This window comes from Triturus cristatus, chromosome 4_1, assembly GCF_964204655.1.
Source record: "Triturus cristatus chromosome 4_1, aTriCri1.1, whole genome shotgun sequence".
NCBI classification, from domain to species: domain Eukaryota; kingdom Metazoa; phylum Chordata; class Amphibia; order Caudata; family Salamandridae; genus Triturus; species Triturus cristatus.
The window spans coordinates 1,005,723,073-1,005,743,610 of NC_140585.1; the positions used below are offsets into that span (position 1 = coordinate 1,005,723,073).

A 20,538-nucleotide genomic window follows, 5' to 3' on the forward strand; every position below is an offset into this window, starting at 1 on the left:
GTGCTCCAGCCGGAGCAGCTCCAAATTGATTGACCCAATGCACAGGCCTAGGGAGTAACTGGGGATCACACCCGGCTGAAAGCCTCCACTGAAATATGCCTCAAAAACCTATGCCTTTCTCTCCATCATGATTCCCTGATCCTTCAGTGCCGTTCTTATCAGGTACACCATCTCACTTTTCAAAAATAGCTCCTCATGGAATTAAATAGTCCTTTGATGTGCAGAGATGATGCTCTGCTCCTGTACCTCCACTGTGTGTGTTCCTACTTCAGCCCTCAGAAATGTTAGCTATCCACATCGCCAGTCTGGGGGTTGCAGTCCTCACCTTCAATAGCTTATCCTGGCCCTGTGCTTACAAAATGGTACCCACAGACCTTCATGTTATGTACCATACATAGGCCCACCTACATCCCAGCATGCACATGCAGGTATCATACGCTGCCCAGTGAAACACACATTCATTATGTTAGCAAAGTGCGAGTTATGTATACATCAGCTGAACTTTACATGAGTGGGACGGTAGACACCACTCCAGTGACACAGGTAAAAAGGCCTGCTAACTCGACTGATTCTTTCTAAGCAAAAAACAGGTATTCTGCCACCACCACACTCATGTTACTTAACTCCTTGCAAGGGCAGTAGTCCTCTACCACTATGAAGGTAGCGCTTGGTCCTCCTTTTCTGGCCTAACAAGATGCCATTACCATGAGAAACGGATGAGCTGTGTTCGTCCGAGACCAAAAATCAGTACCAGCGATCCAGATACCCATGCGTCTGGGGCACTCTGGCCCCAGGAGCACACCTGTCACCATCCATGCAGGGGACTTTCCTGTGTCAAAAGCCCTAAAGATTCTTTTGTATTTTCAAGAAGCTCATTTCCAAAATGTATATGGTGGTTGTCACTTTGCATAACTATCTTAAATGTAATTTTAGTGCAGAAAGTAAACTGATGAGAATCATTGCAGTAGCCCTCCCTATGTTATAACTCCTTCCCTTTGTCTTGGCTCCTCCCTTTGTTCCTCTCACAAATGGAAGCAGATAGACAACCACATCCTTTCATGCCAATAAAATGTACCACAACTGCTTAAGTGGGAAGGAGGGATTGCATCAATGTAACTAGGAACTGGGATAATGAGGATTACCCTGTGTATTCAAAACATTACAGTTGTGTCTTCTGATTCATTCATTTTTATTGTCACTGCAACATAAAGCTGCAATAAAGAAGAAACCAGTGGTTGAGACATGGATACCTCGCAGAAATACAGACAAGCAACCTCAAAACCTGCATATAATGAGGAAATAGAACACATCAAAGATACAGAGTGACAGCATTGTTTGGCCAACAGCTGCAGCCGCAACTTCAGGAACATGCCAATGGCAATATGTAACAAACATGGACAGGGAGGCCTAAGTCACCAGCTACAAACACCCAGCAGGTCAATGCTATTGGCCAAAAACCAAGATGCTAATTTTCCCCCTTTCAACCCACCCGTCCCCAAAAAGCGCCCTTCAGGCCCAGAAGTCCACAGCATTAGGCATATAGCACACTACATTACGGACCCATTAAGGAAATAGGACTAGATCCATCCTCACTTGAAGGAAGAACAACAGCAACAGAATGTAGAACCCAAGCATCTGCCAGAACCCTGAAGTAAGGTGATGTGCAAACTTAGGATCCTAAATCCCCCCATCAATGTGGGGAAGAAATAGGCCCAGAAAGACCTCCTTATAGGACAGAAAGGCCAAGGGAAAATGATCCTAAAACTCAAACGACCGGTCTTGTTGCACATACAGAACCAGAGTCAAATTCCAAGAGGTAAAATAAACTTCCTAGGAGGACCAAAGAGTGAAAACACCCTTCAACTACTATATGACCAATGTAGCCAGCATTTCCAACCCTGCAACAAAGACACCAGAAAAGCATTCAAAGCGGCCCATCATATTTTAAGTGTGACCACTACCAGCCCCTAAGGTAAACCATCTAGCAGGAAGTCTAAGGTATGGGTGCCCAAGACTGACCCTCTTTTGGCAGGAACCAAGATTGAAAAGAGATCAGTGTTGAGCAAAAGACCTTTAAGTGGATGGACACTGAAACAGCTGAATAGCAAAGTCTCCCTCCCCTAAAAGCCCCAGCTGAACCAACCCCAGCAACTTAGTTTAAAAAAAATTGATAACTGCAGACATTTCAGAGAGAAGAGAGTCCCTAGTCTGGACACTAGACAAAGCATCAAAAACAGGATCCAAGCCATTGCAAGCTGCATGAGCAGTGGAAACCAATCAGTGCTGGATCAATGAGAAACATGATGCCTGCCCATTATTTCCATACCCAAAGCCCTAGTGTTAAAGAACCACTGATGCGGCTAATCCCTGTGCAAGAGGATCCTGCTCCTGACATGTCCCCCATCAGACAGCCGAACTGGAGGCAAATGTCATAATAAATGAAACCTACCTCCTGTTACAATGAATTTCCGAGCCGCCAGTAGAGCTAGACTCCAAATATTTTATGCCTGTTTAGCAGGATGACACTGGTTTTTAAGGGGATGGGGAAGATGGGACTTTTGTAGTTTGAGCAATAAACCATAGATCAACAAGTGGTAGCCCCAATAGGTTGAACCATAGTACCCTTCACTTGGGGCAGTCCCCCTAGAATATGGTCATGACGTTCTAGTCATTACATCAGTTACCTCTACGTAATTGGTGCATTCTTCAACGAGACATACAATATCTACCAACTCTTGGTCATCTGTTAAGCCTTACCTTAACATGTATTTGTTCAGTGCATTGTGAGGTCTTAAGGCAGGGTTTCTTAAACCTGTGATTTGGGACCATGGGGGCTATCAGCAGATGAGTGCAATATACTTTTACATCAGGATTGCTTGGACCTAAATGTAACTCAGTAATGAAAGAAAATGTTGCCTTGTAAAACTGTGAACTACATGTTTATTAACTTATAGACACAAAGCTTATTTAAAGTAAAGACAAATGATGCCAGACCTCTAAGAATAAAAGTGAAAATTAATTTTTACCTTTGATTAGAGGCAGTGCAATTTGAAGCTTGCAATACCACAATGGAGTCCAGCACTTGCATTGAGCTAACAATAATACTTTGTTTCTATGTAGCATTGCATGCCACAGTTTTGCTAGTTTTAAACAAGTGTTACTATTCTCCATTTTGTGCTATTCAGTGTACTGCCTTGTAAAGATGGATGACAGAGTTGGCTTTGCCGAGAGTCAAACTTGTTACCTACAAAATACACCAGTTGCTAGTAGCAGTTTATTAACTCAGAGAGACTCTTTCTGTTGGGATTGCACTGGAAATGTGTCAAGAAAAGGGGGGTCTGACTGAATGTGATCAACTTTTGATCTAGGACCTTCTCAGAGCTGAGTTGGACACCACACCACCAGACAGCCAACTTCCTTTGGGTGGCGATGTGCCTCCCCAGGATCCCACATGGGAGATGTCCTCCTAAATTGGTGGGTGACAGTACTGCTGAGAAGTTGAAACCTTGTTGTTAAGCCCTTAGAGGAGCAAACTTTGAAGGATGCTGGTCTGTTTACCCAACCAGAAACCCCAATAATAGTAGTTTTAGCACCTTCCCCTTCCACCGCAGGGCTAGCCCTCACCTCTGTGGCATGAGTCAAAATATTGAAATAATCACTTACTCCAGTATTGGAACTTTCATAGATTCACATGCTTGAATCATTCCCCGTCGTTGAGATGGGAGTCCCCTGGTACCTTATAAATGATACGTATAGACTAGAAAAGGCCTACTCCCCTTAGTTGAATAAGCTATCATTGTCATTTTTATAAAAGAAGAAACCAAACCTAAGTCTTGACCAATCAGTTTGCATTCCCTCTAGAACACTTTTTTGAGAAGCTCCAGTCCCTCGGATTTTCAACCGTACGTCATGTTAGGGAGTCTCCACTTAACTCTGCTCAGTTTTTCATTTTACAGACTTGTTCTACAAATAATTTGGAGTTTATATCCCTTCATATATTTACAGGTATATCTATATCCTTCTGTATCTGTATTTTTTTCTTGCTCAAATCTGACTTTACCATGTCGGAGAAAGCAAAAAAGAGCCTATTGAGGTGCTGTGCTGCTTGTGGCAAAAAGAGGCTTCACTTTGTTGACCCTCATCATGACTGCATTTTTTGTCTATACCCATCGTATAAAGCAAAGGAATGTAAGGTATGTCGTACCTTTTCCACTAAAACACTTAAAGACCGTGAGAGGAGACTGCTAAGTAATTATCTTCATCTTCAGAAACACCTTCAAAATCAAGGTCCGAGCCTCCTACACTTCTGCCTCAGGTGATTCAGACTTTTAACAAGCCATCTTCTATGCTGCCGACGAAGCAATCGTCGACGAGTGAAGTACCGTCGACGAGAATCATCATCGACACTGTCAACAGCGAAGAACACTGCCTCCTCGACTACCACTGTCTCCACTTTCTGGATGGCCTCATCTTTCTCAATGACAACCTCATCATCGACAAGCCAAGCTCCAATACCATCGATGCCTAAGATCGTCCTCGCCTCAAGGCCGGCAATTCAGTCAGCGTCTCTCCCGCTGACGAAGTCTCCACCATCGACAAAGTCATCGACAAAGAAATCAGTTTCCACCTCGTCGCTGGCAGAATATCAGTGAACACCATTACTGCTAGCCCACCTTTTAGATGAAGATGACTCGGATGAAGATTTTCCCTTTGGTGTGTCTCACAGTTCATCAGAGGTATACATAAAATATCGACCAGAAGACAATGAAGAGGAGTACTATGAGCAAAGTTATTGCACCTAGCCAGATCAATTTCATCAACAGTACCAGGAGGAGATTGTTTCACTAGAGTCATCATTGGTTTCGGACTTGCAGTTCATGTTGTTTTACTATAGGCGGCGTTTCCCTCCATCATCGCCTTCCATTAGGCATGTCTCTCCACTGCCAAAATATCCTCTAAGGCAGCCTTTAACACCACAGGCTTCACAGCCACTGCTTTTGTCTCTGCCACAATGGCAGACCCCACTGACAGCTCCCTCCAGAATCCCACATCCTCAGATGATGGTAGAGAAGAGGCCGGACTTCGTGACACTCATGTACGAATGGGACGATTACATGCTCCCAATTCCATCATCTCCATCTCCAACGCTGCAAGGATATTGAAGGTTTTAATAACCTACTTGAGAGGGCTGCAAAAATATTCAATCAGCCAGTGCCCACAAAGCAAACAGGCTGTTTTCTGTATGACTTTCCGGAACCCTTTAGTAAGACCATCAGGGCCATGCCCATTTTTGACTATATCTGGGAAGAGGGCATAAAGGTAATGAAAACCCCAGCTTCGGTGGTGGCAGTGTTACTGCTCCTTGACAAAAATGAAAAGTTCCTGAAGTTGCTCCTGTATGTCTTATTGGGCACCCTATGCTGGATTCTCTTGTCACACAGGCAGCCCAGCGCCACTTCAAATACCCTTTGGCACTTATCTCGGCACCTGCAGACAAGGAGGGTAGGCACCTTGACAACATTGGAAAATGTTTTTCCTCAATGTCCGCACTAATGGCCAGGGCAGTCAACTTATTAGCAGTTCTTGGAACTTATGACTGGCAAATGTGGTCGGATATCGCTCCATACCTCGACCAGCTAACCGAAGATGTCAAAGCGGAAGCCAAGAAGGTGTTGCATGAGGTAAATGGACATCCTCTGAAAAATTAGATAGCACCATGGACATTGCCAGTATCAGTTTCTGGCAGTTAACAGGTGCCGCAGTGCTCAGGCGTCAAGGCTGGCTCTTAGCTACATCTTTCCGACTGGAGGTTCAAAACAAAACCTTAGACCTTCTTTATGATGGAGAAGCGCTGTTCGAAAAACATGTGGATGAGGCCCCCAAGCTATCAAAACTGACACTGACATGGCCAAATCATTGGGGACCTTACAATACCAAAAAGGGGCATTTCGTGGCACACGAGGACAATTTTCATTAGGGGGGGGCTACCAACAATATAGGTACCCCTCATATTTCACATTTACTAAATAGTTTTGTCCCCAATACTAGCAAAGGCAGCCACCACAGTCATCATATGTCAGACCCCTTACTAGGGGAAAATCACAACGTCAAGGAAAGGATACAGGTTGTCGCCAATGACGTTCTTCAGTCACTAGCTACTTCCACCCTTCCTTTCTCCCACCTCGGTGGCAGAGTAACCAACTATCTCTGCTGATGGCAGGAAATTACAACCGACCAGTGGGTCTTAGACCTTGTTAAAATGAGCCACACATTGGAATATCTCCAAAGACCACCTCCCACTCCGCCCCAACCCTCCATCTACAAACATCTACAACTCCTCAAGATTGAGGTCAAAATCATACTCCAAAAAGGAGCTATAGAGAGTTTCTGTTGCCCCCAGAGGAAGAGGTTTTAATTCCTGTTTCTTCTCGGCCCGCAAGAAGTCAAGGCAGTGGCGATCCATTCTAGACCTGAGAAACCTGATACACCTATGTCAGGAAGCAATCATTCTGCATGGTAACACTGCAGGAGATACTTCAACTCTTAAACCAAGAAGATTTTATGACAACCCTCGATATTCAAGATGTGTATTTTCCTATTCCCATGCACCCAAAGCACAGGAATTTTCTAAGAGTCACAGTAGCCGTTACAAGATGGCCTCCCAGCTTGTGTGCAACCATAGAGGGATCTTGGAGCACCACAAAAATAAATGGCAAAGCCTGTGGGTTGGTGCCTGGTAGCAAAGTTGAGATCTATTGGCCTTGCCATGCTTGTTTTGCAATGACAATTTTTGGCTAATCTTCCTTCATGTGGGTCTCCATCAAAGAGTTTAGGCCTTGCTCTCTAGTTCTGTAATGGGTTGGCTATGCCAGCAGCATCTTCCCAGAAGTATATATTTGGTCTCCCAAGGTATTTAATTAGAAAGCTACAACTCATCCAAAACACCAAAGCAAAACAAGTTCTAAATGACTCAACCACCTAATCTATGTCCTCCATGCCCTGCATTGGATACGTGTTGCAAACATTTATTTCAAAGACTTATGCATATTTTATCAGATAATCCATCAGATAGAACCAAATCATCTTGCAATGCAAACTCAGAGTCAAAAGAAGAAACACCGATTCAAAATGGATGGTTCCACACTTGATCATCCTTCCTTTAAAACAAGCATCGGCAAAACAAATCAGTCTATTCTTTTAGCTTTGCCAATGCCATCCTATTAGCTTTTTGCTGTTCAGCATCGGCAAAAAGGGGAACATAGGTTATTGCTAATGCTATTCAGCATCAGTAAAAAAAAGGATTTGTTATAGGCAAGAAATTGGAGTATTATTTGAGGGAGTGAGAACCCACCACAGTTAATAAACACAGTCTTTGTCAGGGTGAATCACAAAAGTTGCTAAGTAAATTTGTGCGCTACTCTCTTGTAGCTGTTGCACAGAGCAGTCAGGTTTAATTTAGAGCAATGTTTAGAATTTCTGAAAACATTTTCTTAAATTTAAATAAAAAGACAACAAAACTCTAAAAATCCAATTAGTAGAACCAGAGTTATGAATTTTTAACGTTTTAAAGTTGTAGCGTCAAAAAGCACTAAGCAACAACCGCGAGCAACTGGTCATGTTGGATTAGAAAAATGGCATGATTCAAGGCCGACCGCGAGGTAGATCCGGTGGGGTACAAGGATCATGTTTGTTCCAGTCACAAAGTTACCTTCTTACTTAGAAACTTTTATGGAGGTAGAAAGTCCTCAGCGGAGACAGGCAGTTGCCCGGCCCTGAGAAAGGGCTCAACGATGAGTGGGAGCTACTGTGTGAGGCCTTGGAGTCTTTCAGAGGCTGTTTGGCATCAGACCTGGTGAAGCCGCCGACACAAGTTGTTGCCATTACCTGGATGCTGCTCCACATCAAGTCTGGTGAAATCATTGATTGTGGGCATCTCCTTGTCTAATCTGATGACGCCTTTAATGGAGAAGCTTTCATTTAAGCAGGAAGGAGGACACTCTGACCACAGCCGACGGTCTAGGACCTTGGGAACAGTACTTGGGGGTCATGATGCACTTCCGTAGAGGCCAGCAAAGGTGACCAGGTCAGGTCCAGTTGTGACTGGTCAGCTGGAAAGCAGGAAGAGGCCTCTGGAAGTAATTCAAACAGGAGTTCAGCCAGCTGACTCTTAGAGTCACCTCTGGGATCCTGGGTTCAAGGCAACCAGGTCCAGTCTTCCTTTAGGTTTTTCAGGCATTAGGCTTGTCCTTTTCTGATTTTTCTCGGTCCAGGAGTGTTCTGAAGATGGTACCAGGGATGCCACATTCATGGCCAGTTCTAGCCTGCGGGTGGGGACAACCATTAGTCACACCCTAGCCTAGGCAATGAGGTGAGACTTCCCAGAGATGACCCTAACCACTTTTAAATCAGTTCCCGTGGGTTTCATTGTAAACAGTCCCATAGAGCTCTTCTCCCAAAATCCAAGATGGCAGGACATTTCTTCTCTTAGTCAGAGCTCCCTGGGTACATCCAGAGAAGGTAGGTTAAGAGGTGTGGCTATGACAATGAGCAAATCCTCCCTTGTGGTCACTCCAAACCAGTTGTGGGGCAGTTCCCCTTACACTGGGTTTGGAGCTAAGCTAATTAAAGGGACTACGGAAGGGTCAGGCCTGGTATCGGGTTCATCTGCTTGTGACAGGTTAAGCCTCTTTGAAGTGTAACTAATCCTTGGGCACAGACCCCAGACCATCTTGTCAAGGGAAGGTCAACATCTCCCCATAACCAAGCCATTTTCCCTCTCTCTAGGAGCAGTCCACATCTCATCACCGGGGAGCCATCAGCAGTCAGGTGACAGTTGCATACTGACAGAAAGGCCTCCAGAGTTTTTAGCAGGGAGATATACCTTTTCTAAAAGTGCCTTTTCCAGCATAGTTAGTCTAAATTTGATTTCACCATTAAATTGTTTTTTTATAGGTCTTGAATTATGTTTATAGCTGCTTCCATCCCCACATTATCATTATATAGTGTTCTGATGTAATCCAGTGTTTTCCTATGGGGCAGCTAACTTGCCTCCATGATAAGGGCTTTTGGACATTTGAAACATTAATTTCTGCATAGCCTGCTTTTAAATACCAGGCATCTTGCCTTATTGGACAATTAGGCCTAATTTAGTGGTAATTTGGAAGTATTTAAAAATAAGGTTTAGGCCTGTTAAAAGGGTGATTTTGAAAGGTTGGCTTCACAGTGTAAAAACTGTACAGGCAGGTTGCAGTGGCAGGGCTGGAAACATGCTTTACGGTGCTACTGTGGTGGGTGGTACAATAGTTGCTGCAGCCCACTAGTAGCATTCACGTTACAGTGCCTGGGTATATGTAGAATCATATACTAGGAACTTAGCAGTAAATTAAAGGTGCCAATCATTTGTATGCCAATTTCAGCACATTTGTAAGGGAGAGGACAGCACATTACTTCAGGTTAGCAGGAGTGTGCAGAGATCTAAAGCATACAAAAACAATTCAGACCAAACTCTATGGGGAATACCATGCAAAGATGATTATTTGTAACAGCGCATATGGGTCGTGTGGCCATTTAAGCAATTCAGGGAAGAGAACCAGGAATCTTTTGGTCCTGTTGTGGAAAGTGCATGGGAGTTGATCAGGGAGAAGTGGTTCAAGGAGTGAGTTTGAATTAGAATAAGCACATATGACCTCTTTCAAGGTGTGAAACATTGTATATGGAATGAAGGTGACACCTGGTGGATGAAGCACACTAGAATGCATTTGTGAGGCTTGATAAGGTTCTTGGTCTTTTCTGGGCCATTAAATTGATGAGGAATGTGATTGACCTCAACAATGGTCAAATATACAGCATTGTGATGTTTTAAGAAATGATACTGTTTGAAGTAATGAACAGTGGTTATGAGTGTTACTTATATGATTCATACATGGTCAGAGCAATACATTAAAACGTATTTGGTGTGTAGAGTGCAGCTGCCAAGAGGTTCCTTGTCAGACAGAAAAATGAATGAGCCCTTCTGTAACGCTGTTGGTGCTCATGTAAAGCGCCCTGATAACTTCGGGTTTAGTTTGCGCTACATAAAACTCTGGAGAAAAAAAATATATATGTCCTTCCTCTTGGTGCTATAGGATATTCGATGTGTCTACTGTACTCGCCTTAGTAAATGCATCGTAACATCTATGCAGTATGGAGATCTAATACGCAGTAAGCGAATCGGAAGTGCACATGAGTGCACACTCAAGGAATAGTTTTCCTTGGAAGATTGGGGCTTTGCCCCTACGTGGTGTTCTATTCTATGTAGAACTCTGCACACCTGGAATAGAAGCATACAAGAATAATTGCATGACAATCCCAGTGGTACCTCTGGAAACCTGCACTTGCTAAAGCTTTCCAGGTATACTTCTGATAATTTTGTTTATGCAAAAAGTAGTTCACTTTCATCTCTATTTAGGCCTATATTTACCTGTGCAAATGTACTACTTTTTTGGCGAATAGGACTCATTATCTTCGGTACTTACTTTGGGAAGCTTAAGTCAACCTACCTCAGTCATTGCCTTTTTTTCTGGAGCCTCCAGCTAATGACCTAAGACATTGTTATTCGCATCTTAGATCAACGAGTGTTTTAGTCCCAAGGATTTTCTGGTTACTATTTGGTGGTGGCCTTCTCCCTCCATTGGAGTGCATGAGGACCACTTTTACGTCAGATGTCAACTTGTGAGTGGCCCAAAAACATCTGAAAAATTAATGCTACTGAAACACAGTTGTTTTGTTCTGTTTTTTCCATTTTTTTTAGTTACTTTGGTCTGCCCTTTGCTTGTATACCATGTGCATGCCTGATGTGCACACTATACAAAGGTCATACCTATTGGTTTGCCAGTGTTTTATTTAAAACCATATCACTATGGGAGAATTGGTTATAATATTATTGAGATGAGCATTGGTCAAGGTATGTAATGTTAATCGTTTTATAAACTACATTGTTACCTGTACAGATGTCATGGCGCTAGGTAATGCCAACCAATCTCAGGAGAGAGCAGTGATAATCAACTAACCCTTATAGAGCCAGGTTTTTAAGGCCTTTCTGAAGGTTAATAAATCATGTGTAGCTCAAAAGGAAGATTAACCCTCTTCGATCCCTCTTTACTGAGAAGCGTTCACGTCTGAATATTGGGATGATCATAAGGTTTGCATCAGAGGATCGCAGCCAATGAGGTCAGGTTACCCCATTTACGTATAATTTGGGATGAATTGCAGGCAGAAGAGGAGTTCTCCACTTGTCAAAGTCAGGCAATTTTATCCATTTTAAGATTGTACGAAGCAGAATCTTCCCTCCTGCCCCCTCTGCACATACATTGTTCTCTCTTCTCATCCCCCACCCCTTCTGCTCATCAGTGGTGGTTAGTGTTCTTTGAAAGTGATGGAGCATAATACTTGCTGCGATTTCCAGTGATTGGGCAAAGCCACTGAGCCTTACGTCTTCCAGGAGTCCTCGAGGCAAAGGAGGTCTCCCCCTACGAAAATGTTGCAAACATTGGGATAAACTGTGCTTTCAAAGCACAGTTTTCTCATAAAACGTGCGATAAGGTCATTCGCTCTCTGAGGCTACTCATAATGTAACCCAGTACTTTCAGGGCGTCCCCATGTTTTTATTTTTTTCTCCAGAATTTTCTATGGCAGCCGCTACATGTAATACGTGCCTAAGACCACCTACTGTGCTCTCCAGAACACCACGTTCGAGTAGGAAGGCAAGAAAGTTAGCCTTCCGCCGGAAAAACACGGCTGTCTTATGCATTATTTTACTTATGTCTGGCATGCTTTGAAAAAACTGTCTTCCTGATTGTGTTACAAGTGCTGATTCTGTTGCATGGCGTTTGTAAACATCAGAAGCAGACTGTGCGGCAGTTTAAATCAACCATTATCAATGTTTTTGAAATCAGACAGATTGGATCTGCTTTCTCATCTCTTCGCATTTTTCCTCTTCCACAGGCTGCCTTAGAAAAGGAATGGCTGGCTTTGGATTCATCGCCTTCCTCTCAGAAAACCCTGCTGCTCTCCAACCAGCTGTACCGGCCAAAGGTAACATGTCACGGAAACGGCTTTCCTCTCGGGCCTTCATCCCTTAAGCACAAGCAGCTCTGCAGTGATTAATATTTAAATTTATTGACTTGACAAACATACTTACTTTTAGAAGCCTCCTACGTACTAGTCTTCCCCAGCTGTAATCTGTCATGCAGGTTTTCTTTCATCCGTGTGGATTTTCTTCTTTTTTTTGTATTTCTGTCAGCGCTCCACTTCACAGTAGCACGGAAAAATAAATGAGCTCTTAGCTTGAAACGTGGCGTCGCATTGAGAATTACTTGTTGACAGTCCCTATAAAAATACAAGGGTCCTCAATAGAGGTCAACATTTGAGGGGATCTCAACCCAGCTGAAAGCCTCGGATCCTTATTGGAACATGCAATGGAATGTTCAGACTGTGCTGGCCGCTCATCTTGCTTAGAAAGGGACAAAACTAGCATCAAATGCCTGCTTTCTAATGCTTTTCTACCAGCCAATCAGATTGTATTATTCATAGCTTTTGGTAATGCTGCTTAGCTCTTCTCCAGGGCATTGGTGCTGCCATGCCACAGTGCCCGCCAACTGCATTGCTTAGCAAGTACAGTAGAGAAAGCACACACTCAAATGGATGCTGCTATTTTTCTGCAGATTATTAAGATGGCAAAACTTCTGTTCTTGATTTATCTATGGCATTTTGCCACACCCACTGGGTACAGCCATACCCACTAATTAAAAGCTGTTGCCCGCCAATCATTCTTCAGTTTTCCTTTTCATGTCCAAGTACCAGGAGTCTGTGTAATGATGCTCCGTAGGCGATTATATTAAGTAGTATAAATCTTTATGTATAGCTCTTCCGTCGTAGCTCTTGACAACACCGCCTTCTTCTCCAACTGTCAACCCTCTCAATCCCAACACGTCAACATGGAACTCTCTAGTGGGCCATGAGAGTTCCATTCCAAGGCTTAATCAGATCCCAATGCTACATATCTTTTCCCATTACAACTTAAAAAAATAATAATATAACAATGAATCTAAGCCAAATGATGTGACCAACATAACACAGAGCACATTTATAAATTATAACTAAACCTGTCTGCCCTGGCCTCTGGAGACTGGATGGTAGCGTTGGACTTGCAGGATGCATATTTCCCCATTCCTATCCTTCCTACCCACAGGCATTACCTGCGGTTCACAGTGGGCCACAAGCATTTTCATTTCTCTGTTATCCTTTTTGGCCTCACCAGCGCTCTTCGGGTGTTCACCAAGGTGATGGCGGTGGATGCAGCTCATCTGCGGAGATCAGGGGTGACAATCTACCCTATCTCGATAACTGGCTGTTGAAGGCGGGCTCGCCCCAGGCTGTCGTCTCCCACCTCCAGACTACGGTGGACCTCCTGCATTCGCTGTTGTTCACAATGAATGTACCGAAGTCACACCTGACTCCCTCTCAGATGCTAACTTTCATTGGAACTGTTCTGGACACAGTGCAGTTTTAGGCCTATCCTCCTGAACGGCGAGTCCAGGATATAAGGGCTATGATACCGATGTATCAGCCTGTATCGTGGATTTCGGTGAGACTGACTCTGAGGCTGCTGTGTCTCATGGCCTCCTGCATCCTGCTTGTGATACATGACTTTTGGCGTATGTGGGCTTTGCAGGTGCACATAAAGTTCCAGTGGGCGAAACTTCAAGGGAATCTCTATGACATGGTCCAGATCTCGGAGGGGACTGCAAAGGACCTGCATTGGTGGCTTATGAACCGCGATTGGGTCAGTAGCTGACCACTCTTCCTTTCCCAATCAGCAGGGCCAAACTGGGAACCCAAAGCAGCCCTGGCAGTTTTGTAGTACCAGCCCCCGGGAGGTGGGGAAGAGGGGGGTGCGGTGCAAGTGATAAGCACTGCAGCTTTTGATACTGGGGGCTGATATTGCAGCACCACTGCACAACCGGCCCCTAGTAACAAAAAAACTGCCCCCACTGCTGAAAAACCGTCCCTCACCCCAGATCTGACAGTAGTGACATTGACATCCTTTCTACCCTCCATCCAGGAAAGGCTAGTGCAAGTGCTCATAGACAACACCACTGCCATGTGGTACTGCAAGAAGCAGGGCAGGGTGGGGTTGTGTACCCTCTGTCAGGAGGCCCTGCATCTCTAGACATAGCTGGAACAACTGGGCATATCCCTGGTAGGTCAACATGTGGTGGGATCTCTGAACACCAGAGCGAACAAACTCAGCTGACGATGCCTAGCGGATCATGAATAGCATCACCATCTGCGCAAAGTCAGCAGTTCTACGTGCTGAAGTTTCCAAACGGTTCCTGCTCTGAAACGCTTTTTATCTTGATTGAAGCACAGGCCTCCTGTACGCCTTTCCGCCCCTACCACTCCTGCCCAGAGGGGAGGATCTCCTGTCGCAGCAGCAGAAGAGGGTTGTCCACCTGAACCCGTCCACGCGCCTCCCTCTTGCATTGAGATTGAGCTGCAACAGTTGGTAGCCTTTGACCTTACGCCTGAGATCTGCAATGTTATCTTGGCAGCCAAGCATCCCTCTACTAAGATAGTTTATGCCTGCCATTGAGCTTAAATTGTGGCATGGGGTTTAGAAAGAAACATTGATGCCCTTTCTGCCCCTCTTTCTCAAGTGCTCCTGTGTGTTCCTTCCTTTGCCCACCAGAGTTCTGCTCTGGGCACTGTTAAGAGATATCCATCTGCGATTTCTGCTTTTTTTGTGGTTGTCTCACCAACCTTCCCTTTTCCAATCCCCTGTGTTCATAGGTTTTTGAAAGGTTTGCAACATATGTTCCGACCCACTGCCTTCGTTATGCCCCAGTGGGATCTCGGTGTCCTCCTCACCTTCCTTATGTGTGCTCTCTTTGAGCCTTTGCACAAGTGCCCACTCAGGCTCTTTACCATCAAGACAGTCTTTCTTGTGGTGATAACATCTGCCCGGAGGGTCAGTGAGCTTCAGGCCTTTTAATCCAAACCTCCTTATCTTAACACCTACCCAGACAAACTGGTGCTTTGTACAAGGGCTTCCTTTCTTCTGAAAGTGGTCACGCCATTTCATGTCGGTCAAACTATCACCCTGCCTACTTGTATCCTCTGCCTCATCCCTCCGTGGAAGAGGAGTGACTCCACCATCTGGACCCAGAAAGAGCGTTGTCTTTCTACCATGAGATTTCCGGGTGGATGACCAACTTTAAGTAGGGTATGTCAGAGAGAAGAAGGGCAAGGCTATGCAGAAGCAGGTCATCTTGAGACTAATCTTGTTCTGCATTAAAATCTGTTACGCATTGGCTAAGAAGCAACCTCCTGAGAGTTTGCGTGCTCATTCCACCAGAGCTAAAGCTGCAACTACTCCATTAGCTCTCGGAGTTCTGGTGCTGAATATCTGTCAGGCAGCAACATGGCCTTCATTGCACACGTTCACCAAACATTGCTGTCTGGACAGTCAGGTCCGTGGAGACTGTCACTTGCCTGTTTGGTCCTGCAGGACTTCCTCATGTGAAATTGGCCCACAGACCCACCCCCTGGGAGTTATTTCTTGGTTATCTATTCTAAGGTAAGGAATCTATGGTTAAAAGACTCTATTAGATGAACAAGTTACTTACCTTTGGTAACACCTTATCTGGTAGAGACTATATCTTGTCGCATATTTCTTACCAACACACCCATCTTCCCCGCTCTGTTAATGGATTTCTAGGGACCGTTTTCTAGGGACTAGTTTTCCACACCTGTGGTCAATGTACTTTGTGGCTCTGCACTTCTGGCATGGAAAGTCGTGAAAAACTAACTGATGTCAGCCTGCTTGGATGGCGCCTAGGCATCGCAACGGTCACTTCTGGAGCAGACAATGCCACGTAGAGCTGAACAATGCCATCTACTGGCACACAGGGGGTACGGCTCACATAAATTTCTGAATCCAGTGTGACGCCTGGGGATCATTTAAGTAAAGAGTCTGCGGCTAGATAGAGTACTAGATAAGGCATTACCGAAGGTAAATAACTTGTTTTTCCTCCTTTTCTCTTTCACATATGGTAACAGGCCATCACATCTGGCGTCTTACCCCCATTCAGGTCTATTACAGCCAACATTATCTAGTCTTTTGATTTTGACATAGCTAATGTAGCTCTCTGTTTATCACTGAGCAAGCCCATCTAACAGCTGAGTATATGTTAACATGCCATTGCCTCTGGCATCTTACCCCCATTCAGGTCAATTACAGACAATATTATCTATTCTTTTGGTATTGGAATATCTAATGTATCTCTATAGTCATCTCTGAGCAAGCCCCTCTAGCAGTTGGTTCATAAAATCTAAGCTTCTCTGTGGAACAGCCTTGGACACATCCTGTGGTTATTTGCAGAATATATAATTGAGTTCCTCCTGTGTTTACACCATCCTGCCCAGTGAGTCCACCACTCCTATTGTGGGGTTCGTCTCCTTTAGAGCAGCCACATGTGCAGTTCCCAGACTTTTCACCCTCTCTCTGCAACCACTGCCTATATGGTGTCTGTTAGTATTTATCTAATCTTAAGAGCAAAGGGAGAGTTTCAGCCTTTCATTCAACTAACTGTTCATGGACCCCTAATCCTTTGCTAGTGTGATCTATATCTGTATCCTGTATCTGTCATTGTTTTAGTACTAATTCTCTCATCAGTTTTTATTTGAACTCAATGATGTACCCTGTCCTTCCACCACCCTTCTACCAACATTTTCGAAGTGTTACACTTATTATCCCTATTATCTGTGTTACTAATTTTGACCTGAGTTCATTTCTGAACTTGGTGTCAAGCAGTATACAAGTTGGGAGATGCAACACAAAGCATGTTAGTTTTGAGGTTGGTTAGACAAAATTCTAGTTTCTATGTACGAACGTTTCTGCATAAAAGGTCAAGATGTAAAATGTGGTAAAGTGTGGATGTGTTATGCACCACCGAGAGTATGTTCCTAGAGCACCATGTTGTTGTCTCCATATATTCATGTTTAGTTCATAGATGACCCTCTTCTGTTTGTTTCCTTTCAAGAACACAAGCATGCATCTTACTGGATTATTTTCCGGCTTATCATCCCAGACACTGTTAAATCCACCAGCCCACGGTATCAGTGCTTCTAGATAAAGAGTACATAGTCTTGTTAGTGTAGCAAAAACGTAGGCATCATACTTGTTTAGTGCATACACATTTAGGAGCATCATTTCTGACCCTCTCACCCTTAATATAGCATATCTCCTTGCAAGGTTTAGTATGTCTTGTGTGATTTTAACTTGCGTTCCCAGAGCTATCCACGTCCTAAATCCTCTTCAGTGTTATGTATATGAAGTGAGACACAATCTACAATTCTACATTTTCTTTTATACACTCATCTCTAGTCAGATGGGTCTGGAATTAACTAATATGTACCTTTTATCTCGTTGTGTACGCACAATCTTCATTTTGTGGCTGCACTTAAGTCCTCTGTCATTCTATGCTATTATTTTACCAATCTTATAGAGACTTCTAGCTGCAGATTCCTTACTTTTGTATTTCCCAGGCGTCAGGCTGGATCCGGAAACTTTTGCTGAGCAATACCCCTTGCGCCTGACCTCGGGTGGCTCCATTTGGCTCAGTGTGACGTTGTGAGCATCGTTAGTGTCAGTTATGACATCACAGTGCCTATATAGCGGCCACCCAGGCGCGCGGATGTCAGTTATTTTCTTTCTGCGCCAATTAAGTGCCGATCTGGAAAGAGCTACCCCTCTGCTGCTATTTGGCAGGCTTTTTCTCGACTTTTGTTGAAATTTTGGATTTTTTCCGACTTCAGGTGGGGGGGATGTCTTCGAGAATGACAGTTTTCAAGCGGTGCTGGACTTGTTCCCGCATGATCCCCACCTCCTATGTCTGTGGTGTCTCGAGTGCAACCACGATACGAAGTCGTGTTCGGACTGTTGAGCGATGGCTTCAAAGACGTTGAGGGAGCGGGCAATGAAGTTACTAGCGGCTTGGCAGTCGACACAGTCAAGCGAGACTCCGAGGAGGTAACAGTCCTGATCAAAGAAGAGGAGGTTGCAAGACCGCTCACGGATCCCTAAGTCCTCTTCCTCCCATTCAGGGTCCTCGGGACACTCGGGGAAGAGGCATAAGAAGAAGAAGTCTAAGCAGACTTCGTCTTTACCTCAACTGGCGTCCGTCGTCAAGAGAGGTGAGGAGGACCGACACTCTAGGCATGGTTCCGCAGAGCCGGAGCAAGAGTCAACTTCACGTCTCCCCCCCCCTTTCCGGGAGCCGGAGAGACTCCCACTCAAATAAAAGAGTTTTACAAGGCCATGTACCATGTATTTGAGTTGAACAACCCCACTGATGAGTCTTCGGGCTCCATGGAGTTGGACGGGGCGCCATTGGGTTCTATGCCATTGGCTCAGGCCACAACGCCTGTGGGGCCCCGGGGATCCGATCTAGGCTGCCGTTCAATGCCGGTCGTGCCAATGCGACCTTCCCCGGTGTCGAATCCGAAGTCGGTGCCTGCGACGTCACCAATGCTGGTTGGTGGCATAAGCCCCATCCTCATCCCCTATGACACAGAGCTGGAACAATGTTGAAGAATGACAATTCCAACGTCGACAAAACCCAGAGGTTCCATGTTGTGACCTGAGCACTTAGAGAATGTGCTAGGCTCAGGAGAGGATTGGGAGGGGTCTGGGGACCCAGGAAGTTTCTGAGGAGAATTTGGGCTGGTATGGGGAACTTGGGGAGGCCAGTGGACTGGATACTTCTCCAGAGACTGGCATACTCTCTCCACCTACTGTGGCTACGGAGGAGGGAGCATCCTATTCTATGGTGGTTAAGAGAACAGCTGAGGTCCTTGTACTGGAGCTGCCCTCGGTGCAGGTCAGGACTATTCTCCTGACTGAGGTTCTTCAACCTGGAGCTTCAACTTCCGAACCCCTTTTGCCTTTTAATGAGGCACTTACAGACGTCCTTCTAGGAACATGGTCCAAACCCAGCACAGGGTCTCAATTGAATAGGACATTCGCACGCCGCTATTGCCCAGCTCCGGTTGACCGAAAATTCCTCATCCAACACCCCACCCCAGTGGTGGTGTAGGCCGCTACGTCCCAAGGCGCATTCCCTTCCGCCCCTCCGGATAGGGAATCCAAGAGGCTGAATTTATTCGGGAAGAAATTGTTTTCTTCCTCAAGCCTGGCATTGCTGTCAGTGAATACCGCATGTTTATTGGGCCTTTTCTCTCATTCCCTTTGGGAGACGGTTGCGCAAGTGTTGCCACAAGTACCGGAGAAGGACTGGGCTGTGCTCTCCCAAGCTGTCAAGGATGGGAGAGAAGCAGCAAAATTCACCATACAGTGTGGCTTAGATGAGACCGATTCACTAGGCAGATCAATTTCAATGACGGTCGCCTTGAGGCACCACACCTGGCTTCGTACAACTGGCTTCTCGGGCGATGTCCAAGCCAATTTGATGGACATGCCCTTTGATGGAACCCGCCTTTTTGGGGAAAAGGCAGACTCAGCCCTGGTCAGGCTCAAGGACTCTCGTGCTCTGGCCAGATGTTTGGGCCTCTCCACCACCGTGGTCAGCCTTCAATTCGCCCCCTTCGTGGCAACAGAAAGGGGTTTCCACCCATGTCAGCCATATCCCAGCCACCGTCCCGCACAGGCTACCCATGCCATGTGAGGACGTGGATGTGGTGCATTCTGATCTCGGAATGGAGGCTAGAAGTCGTCAACCACACTGCCCCCAGCAGCCACAGCCTCCAAGCAATCCTAGGCTGATTCTGCAGGACCACACTACTCCAGTTGGTGTGAGAATTTGTCATCATCTCCCCTGCTGGAGATCCATAACATCGGACAAGTAGGTCTTGCAGATAGTCCAGGAGAATATTCCCTACCTTTTCTTTCTTTTCCTCCTCCTATTCCGCCAAATCAGGAACGGCTGACAGAGGATCATTTAAAGGTGCTCCAAGAGAAAGTTATGACTCTCTTGGCTAAGGGAGCTACAGAAAGGGTCGCGGTTTCAGAAGTAGGCAGTGGCTGTTATTCCTGCCACTTTCTGTTTACGAAGAAGAACAAGGGGCTACGACCCATTTTAGATCTTCAGACCGTCAAGCTCTTCCTCAAAAAAGAGAAATTCAAAATTCGCACTCTGGCTAAGGTCTGGATGATAGCGTTGGACCTGCAGGACGCATATTTTCATATTCCCATCCTGCCAGGCCACAGGCATTACCTGCGGTTTAAGAGAGGCCGCGAGCACTTTCAGTTTACCGTGCTCGCCTTTGGCCTTACCAGTGCCCCTCAGGTGTTCACCAAGGTGATGGCGGTGGTTACAGCTCATCTACGCTGGTTTGGGGTGTCAGTCTTCCCCTACCTCGACAACAGGTTGTTGAAGGCATCCTCGCCCCAGGCTGTCGTCTCCCACCTACGGACTACGGCGAACCGTCTACATTCGCTGGGGTTCTCTATAAACGTGCCGAATTCACACCTGACTCCTT

General features: G+C 45.4%; 1 protein-coding gene across 1 annotated transcript in view; it reads left to right on the forward strand.

Moving 5' to 3' along the window:
• The window catches only part of LRRIQ1 (leucine rich repeats and IQ motif containing 1), a 1,142,626-nt gene that overhangs the window by 612,387 nt on the left and 509,701 nt on the right, over positions 1–20,538 (forward strand). The window contains exon 18 of the mRNA XM_085653925.1: positions 11,983–12,072. Within this exon, the coding sequence (XP_085510051.1) occupies positions 11,983–12,072 (90 nt within the window). The remainder of the gene's footprint in view (positions 1–11,982; positions 12,073–20,538) is intronic.